We start from the raw sequence: 7,942 nt of genomic DNA on the forward strand, positions 1-7,942 counted from the left end.
CAGACAGAATGTAAACATTACCTCAGACAGAATGTAAACATTACCTCAGACAGAATGTAAACATTACCTCAGACAGAATGTAAACATTACCTCAGACAGAATGTAAACATTACCTTAGACAGAATGTAAACATTACCACAGTTTTGTGTGTTGAGATGCTTGCATATGCAAAATGATTAGAATTTATGATGAAATGTGAATGAACACAAACACAATAAAGAAAATATTTAAAGGAATTCTAACTTTGTCTATGGATTCACAAAAATGTGGAGAAGCTGCTTTTCGTAAAAATCCATATTCTTACTGTATATCCATCTTCAAATAGGATTGTTCTCATGGCAACAATTCACATCTCTCTCTCTCAATCCCATCCTTGATGTTGATGTTAACTTTGGTACATTTCCATTTCCATTAACACGCCTCTAGTGCTGCATTTTTTTAAAGGTCATTGTCTTAAAGAACAACATATTTTAAGAAATAACAAACACAACCAATTAACATTTAATGCTACATAAATTACTATTGTCATTAGTGGTAAAAAAAAATATCTGAACGTTTTGGACGTGTTAATTTTGCTCTTGTGACACACTGATTTAGAAGATGGAAAGATTCAAAACAATGACATAATTGATGAATTTTAAAATAAAAAAGTTATTTGAATAGAAAAAAAAATAGCCACTAACTGTATATATGGCTGAACAACATGCGGCCATTCACTCCCATGTTTTGGGGCAAAAATGGGCGTAACCACAATGGCTCCGCCTCTCGCATGCCCATGACAGTGAGTGCAATTAAAGATAAAACACTGGTTAATTCACATTGGATAGACAGATATATTAATCAACATGTAATGTGGCAAAAAGCTTTCGGTGCTTTGAGTCCTGACTGACTGAGAGACACCGTTTCCCAGCCAGCCGACGCTGTCCATCATCTCAGTCAAAGAAACTTCTGCAAGGGAAAAAAAAAGCTGTTCTCCAAGATGCTCATCTAGCTCTGACGCCTGAAAAGTACTGAAGGAGTTACCATGAGACGCAAAAGGGACAGAAAACCACCTGAAAATGGGCAGAGCGGAAGACAATACTACAGCCAATCACAAGACAGCTTTACATTTCAGTTCATTTCTCTTGTCCCTCTCTCTTTCTCTTTCGCATACACAAACAAACTCTCACACCCCTCTATTGCTGCGTTTACATTCGAGCCCCACTCACTCACTCACTCACTCACTCACTCACTCACTCACTCACTCACACAGATCAAAATACAGACTGGGCTAACTTGAGGAGAACTCACTCGAAGAACATTACAATGCACACAAGACAGAATTTATATCTGTTGTTTACTTTTATCATCGCTTTATTCATTGGGTATGTCATTATTATTATTATTATTTTATTATTATTATTATTATTTTATTATTATTTTTTTAATATTATTATAATTATTTATTTATTTATTTTTCATGAACAGATTTAAATCTATATATAGTATTATATAGTATATAGTATAGTATTTAGAAAGAAGTAGATCTTCATCGATGGTTTGAAGTCAGTCAGCAGCTCAGCGGTTCTGATATCTAGAGGAAGTTAATTTCTCCACTTAGGAGCCAAAACTACATTAGACCCTGAGATCCGGAATGACAGATTGTTTTTTAAATGTTTATTCCTGTAGAAGACAAGCTGACTTCCTTATGTGTCACACAGAAACTCTGCATTTGCTTGATGACCGACAGGGTCAACACGTAGCAAATACAGAAAACATTTAAATACAGAGTTTGCATGAAGGTTTTTTGTATTTGCTCATTACTCAGTTGGGCACAAAGTTTTGGGTCAAATCTCCAGAAAACTCCTGAGAACGTTCGGAAATGTTTATAGCTATTCTGGTGTTTTTAAAGACAGATTAATAACAAACACGGATTTCGCCGTAATCTCACACTACAGTTAATTTGCTAGTGATTTTATTTCAACTTTTATTTTTCCATATTTTTAGATTGTTGCCAGAAAATTATATTTTTGTTGTATAAATAATCACATGCACAACTAGACAAATATTTTGGTTCAAAATGTGTGTGTGTGTGTGTGTGTTACTCTTCATATTTAGTTACTTCAGCTACACCTCCTCCTGGTTTAGGTAAGCTTGGCTGCTCTAATCTGCCCCTTCTCTGACCCCCTAGCTGTAAATGAGTGTGTGTACGCGAGTAGATGCCCTGCGAGGGGCAGGTATTCTCACCTCACCCAGTGTTCTCACCCAGTGTTCCTGGGGATGAAACCTGGATGAAAGCACTTGCTGAAGATGAGCAAATCAATGTTCTATTAAGTGTGTGATAACCCCAGATGATGTGTGTTTTGTGTTTTCAGTGATGCGTTGGAGTGCAGACCGACTGTGTGAGTACACACACAAGTGTGTTACTGTTACTCATATATCTGTACTGTATATGCAGTTAATCTTTACCTGTTGTTCCTGTAGGGAAGAAAAACATGATGTTCAAATGGACTTACACTTTCCTACAGGGTGAGGACACGTACACACACATACATACATACACACACATACACGTACACACACACACACACACACATCACGTTTTCTCAGTCATGCAGAACATATTCTTTTCTTTTATTCAACCACAACGATTGCTTTTATGCTAAAGTTTTATGTCTGCCAAACAAATCAGCTCCTGATCCTGCTTGATGGATCACCAGCTTCATTAGTAAGCAGTTAATAATACAAACAATGCAGTTTCAGTAACAGAGAAACTGTTCTGTCCTGAAGACTTTCCAAATTTGTCGGAAAATATGAATCGGCAAATAATTTCCAGGGATAACTACCGTTGTGTGCGTGTACGGACATGGACACATTAAGAACTTTGCTTGCTGAGATTTCTGGTCTTATAAAATGCCATCTTGTCTGGTAGCACCTTATCACCCTGGACAACACATCTGTCAGGGGTTATAGAACAGGATTATAGAACATAACCAAACAGTCTAATCACCAGGGATGGTGTTACTGTAATGAGTCTGTCTGTGTTTCTGTCCTGTTTCTGTCTGCTGTCTTTCCCGGTTGTTAATTGTTTGCTCCGCCCACTCTTTGGTTTCCATGGACATTAATTGAACTCATTCAGGTGTGTTGTCTTTGTCTCTGATTGTCTCCGCTTTGTCATTGGTTCCTGTCAGCTATATATACTCCGTTTGTTCACTTCCCTGGTGTTGGTCGTTGTTGTAAGTTGGTGTTAATGTTCCCGTCTCCTGTGTGCTCTGTATTCTGCTCTGTTTGTTTGCCTGTTTGTTTGCCTGTTTCTTGTCTTGGTTTAGTAAAAGTCTAAAACCGCATTTGGATCCTCATTCGCCTTTGTCCAACATTGTGACAGTTACAACAACACATTAACCGATATCAATAAACAAAACACTCTTCTGGGAACTCCATTGTGCAGAGCAGTGCCATGGTCCTGGAGTGACCTGTTTATCAGTGGTGACCCAGAGACTGAAAAACACTTTATAATAATAATAATAATAATAATAATAATAATAATAATAATAATAACTGAACTACTACAAAAACTAATTATATAACTAAATACTAACACAAATAACATCTTGCCAATTTGCCTATCAGTGCTTCATCTTTTCTTTAGTAAATGAATGAAATGAAATTGGTTTTGAAAAAAATAAATGATTATATATTATATATTCAATACATTTTTTTCTGTTTTTCTTTTGATTAGAACGGCATGCAAGCAGCCCAGTGTCAGCAGTAGGTGAGTAAATGTGTGCGCATGTAAAGCAAAAGAGAGAGAGAAAGAAAGAGAGAGAGAAAGAAAGAATGAGAGAGCGAGAGAACTTGAGTGAGCAAGCGAGGTAGGGTTTTAGTTTTATTTGCCACCTATCTGTACCTTGCCAGACAAAAGCTTAAGTTTGTGTGTTTGCATGTGTGTGTGTGTGTGTGTGTGTGGTCAGTCGGCCAGATGTTGCCACAACATCTCAGTGGTTAGCTCCGATTGTATGGGAGGATACATTTGACCTGACAGTGATTGACGCCATCTACAAACAACAGAATATCACCGTGGCAACCATCGTCTTCGCTCTGGGCAAGTAAGTCATGCCAAGTACAGGGCATTGTGGGGTCCAAGCTGTGAGTGTTAACTGAGGTTGAATCTGTAGCAAGCTGGAGAAATCTAATGTCAAATCACTTTTACAGTAGGTTATATACAAACTGTATCATGTCCTGCAGGTTTGTGCGTTTCCTGAGGGACCTCCTAGAGTCTGCGGAGCAGCACTTCATGGTGGGCTACCGAGTGCATTATTACATCTTTACAGATCTCCCGGATGAGGTTCCCGCAGTAACACTGGGTGAGGGGCGTCAGCTGACCGTGATAAAAACAGCAACCTTGAACCGTTGGCAGGAAATCTTGCTACGCAGGATGGAGATGATTGAGAATCTCATCCAATACGAACTCCTCAACAAGGCAGACTACATTTTCAGCCTCGACGTCGACTCCAAATTCTATGCTCACTGGGGGGCGGAGTCTCTGGGTGACCTTGTCGGCGCGCTGCATGCCTGGTTTTTTGGAAGTTCTCGGGAACAGTTCACGTATGAGCGGCGTCCCGAATCTCAGGCTTACATCCCTTTAGACGAAGGAGACTATTACTACGGAGGGGCCGTGATCGGAGGACGCCCCGAAAAAGTGCTCAAGCTGGTGAAGACGTGCCGCATACAGCTGGATGTGGACCGAGCCAATAAGATCGAAGCGGTTTGGCAGGAAGAGTCTCACCTGAATAAGTACTTCCTGTACAACAAACCCACCAAGTTGCTCTCACCTGAATACCTGTGGGATGACCGAAAACAGAAACCCAGCTTCATGAAAGTGGTGCGTTTCTCACAGGTGGTCAAGAACTACGCTGAGATTCGACCCAACCCTTAATGCACAGCAATATTGAATAAATGAAAATAAGCTAAAATGTGGCCAAAGGTTTTGTGAATTTTTGTTCTGCTTATGAAACTGATCTTGAAGAAGCGCCACTACTTTATAGCACGCCATCTCACACTGATTTAAATGTTCATGGACTTAAAATTCTTTCTTCCAATCTTCATGTGATGGTTCCTATTTATTATTTGAACTCTTTATTGAATTTGTATTGAATCACTGCTATATCTGCTGACAACGTCACTAAGACTTATGCATTAACACTTTTGAACTTAAAGGTTTCTGTATATCTGGGGTGGTAACAATGTTTTGTTGGTTGCCTTGATACAATAAAACCAGAAATTCTAATTCAATGTCTTCAAGCGTGAGATATCTTGAAACCTACACAATGAATGCCATTACTTTCCATAGGCCTGAAATACTTGATGGTTTCTTGATGAAAAGATGGTGACAGAACCTGACCGAAACCTATAATGACATTCAGCAAAAATGTTCAATATAAACAACGTGAGCTTAGGATGAAGCCCTTGAGCTGTGAGATGCTGCATTATCTAATGCACCACCCTGCTATTCAGACTACAGCTTTTGTTTGTGATGATGTAATATGCACCATGTTCACATCTCCATTTATCAGAACCAGATCTGGTATGGAAATTTACAGGATTTGTGACGGCTTGTGTGCTCAAACAGGTGAAAACTTTTTTTTTACTTCAGGCCCTGGATTATTGCACAAAAACACAAAAGTGCGCTGATTGTCACCGAATACTTTTGAGGAATCAGAAAAACTGCTGTGAAAAGAAAAAAGTAAAGAATGGGCTAAAAGATGCGCTAGGGTTCTTTTTCAACACACAAAACTGCTGTAGATAATCCCACTTCAAGTTAATTTACCCAACATAATGTATGTCCATCAACCTCACAACTCTGAGTCACCCAGGTGTAGGTCCATCTGCAGGCTTATAAAAAATCAGAAGAAAAAGTATTTTTTTCATGAACTTATGTAGAATGTTGCTTTAGACTTGACATGTTTTTTGTTATTAATTTAAAAGGATATATTTGAGTTTTTTGAGTTGCCTTTTTGCCAAGAAAGTAAAACCTCCTGACAGGTAAAGGGCTGAAACTGAAAGCTAACTTAAAGTAAGTTAAGTAAGTTATTTGCATTAACTTAGCAACAGTGTAAGATATTGTAAGATATTTGTGTAATTTGTGTAATATTCTGGAACATTTTTTCGAACTTATTTTCTTGCACTCATCCTGTGGAAAAAAGTAAAAAATGCAAATTTAATTTCTGCTATATTTGGTTGTATCTTGATGACTGGGGGGCGGAGTGTGATATATGCAGACTTTTCTTTTGTCTGACGCTGTTGCCATGGTGATTCGTTATATCTGCGCTCCATTGATAATGGCTTTTTATAGTTGTGGTGCACGCGCTTAACTCAGAGTCAGTCAACTTAGAGTTGATAAAACTAACTCTTTTCAACTGTTCTGTAACCGAAAACTCAGAGTTTCCCATCTCAGGGTTTGTCAACTCAGAGTTCAAGTTTAAACTCAGAGTTGGTTGAACCTCCTTTCTGAAATGGCCCCTGAACAATATTGCCACGACAAGCCAGTGCTCGGAGTGTTAGCTCCGATCGTGTGGGAGGACACGTTTGATTTGACAGTGATTGACAACATCTACAAACCACAGAACATCACCGTGGCAGCCAGCCAGTTGTGTGATAATATGGTAATAATTTCAAACATGATAGACAGTGTTTCTCTAATGATGATGTTAATGATTTGGTACTTCGGGGCTCCTATGTGGCAACATCTGGAAATCCTAAAAAAAAAAAAAACAATACTGGCAACGCCACAGGTATCCATGACCTGGAGCCAAGACAGCAAAATTGGCCATGATTGCTCGGTGGGAGGGGCATCATGTTTCTATGGTCACGTCAGCTGGCCATGTCAGGGACGCGGGATAAAAACGGACCCAAATGCAGGAAGCTTAACAAAACAGGGATTTAATAACTTAAAAGACACATGAAACAGGACAGAGACAACAGAAGACAATAGGATTCCGCGCTGCACAAGGCACGTGGCTCAATTAAATAATACAAATAATCATGACACATGAGGGACAGGTGTGCAGAGGCAGGGAGGAAAAGACAAGGGTGGGGCAGACAGGTGAACAAGGAACATAAACAAAGGCACATGGCCAAAGTCCGGGCAGAGTCCTGACAGTACCTCCCCCTGGAGGCGCGGCTCCTGACGTGCCAATTCGTACTGACAGTCCCAACGGGTCCGGGAGGGGGGAGCAAGGCACACGGCGAGGCAGGTGGGGGGGAGCAAGGCACGTGGCGCCGCAGCCAGAGGGGCCGAGTGACGTCCACAGCCGAACAGGAGGGCCGAGCGACGTCCACAGCCGAACAGGAGGGCCGAGCGACGTCCACAGCCGAACAGGAGGGCCGAGCGACGTCCACAGCCGAACAGGAGGGCCGAGCGACGTCCACAGCCGAACAGGAGGGCCGAGCGACGTCCACAGCCGAACAGGAGGGCCGAGCGACGTCCACAGCCGAACAGGGGGGCCGAGCGACGTCCACAGCCGAACAGGAGGGCCGAGCGACGTCCACAGCCGAACAGGGGGGCCGAGCGACGTCCACAGCCGAACAGGGGGGCCGAGCGCAACCCCCGACACACTGCAGCCAGACCCACCTCTCAGGAACCAGGAAAAAGGGAGGGAGGGTGGGGAGAAAAAAAAGTCCCTCACAAAACATAGAAAAAAATCAACAGAAAAAAAATCCATGGGGTAAAACACGGGCCTACAACACCCCCTGTGGACAGGAAGTGGGGCGGCGTCCTCCACGGAAACCGGATGTGAAGCGACGCTCCCCACCGGACAGGTGCGGGGCGATGTCACAGGACACCGAAAAAACAAAACAAAACAAAACTCGGGCTGGTGACATGGCCCGCAACCAGGAAATGAGGCGGCGCCCCCCGCGGGGAAACCGGAAGCGGAGCGGCGTCCCTCACCGGGAAAAATGCGGA

The 7,942-nt window shown here is 41.8% G+C and overlaps 1 protein-coding gene across 1 annotated transcript; it reads left to right on the forward strand.

The window, feature by feature from the left end:
* The first annotated feature begins 703 nt into the window (after positions 1-703).
* On the forward strand, positions 704-4,922 carry LOC132841368 (globoside alpha-1,3-N-acetylgalactosaminyltransferase 1-like). The gene is made up of 6 exons (XM_060863721.1): positions 704-781; positions 2,199-2,313; positions 2,355-2,381; positions 2,464-2,508; positions 3,908-4,085; positions 4,225-4,922. The coding sequence occupies exons 1-6, from the start codon at positions 704-706 to the stop codon at positions 4,913-4,915; spliced, it is 1,134 nt and encodes a 377-aa protein (XP_060719704.1). The 3' UTR covers positions 4,916-4,922.
* Positions 4,923-7,942: the final 3,020 nt, after the last annotated feature.

This window comes from Tachysurus vachellii, chromosome 26 (assembly GCF_030014155.1).
Source record: "Tachysurus vachellii isolate PV-2020 chromosome 26, HZAU_Pvac_v1, whole genome shotgun sequence".
Lineage (NCBI taxonomy): Eukaryota > Metazoa > Chordata > Actinopteri > Siluriformes > Bagridae > Tachysurus > Tachysurus vachellii.

Coding starts and splice junctions, on each gene's coding strand:
- LOC132841368 (XM_060863721.1), top strand. CDS start 704: ATGCGGCCATTCACTCCCATGTTTTGGGGCAAAAATGGGCGTAACCAC. Junction 2,382..2,463: donor TTGGAGTGCAGACCGACTGT/GTGAGTACACAC, acceptor TTGTTCCTGTAG/GGAAGAAAAACATGATGTTC. Junction 4,086..4,224: donor ATCGTCTTCGCTCTGGGCAA/GTAAGTCATGCC, acceptor CATGTCCTGCAG/GTTTGTGCGTTTCCTGAGGG.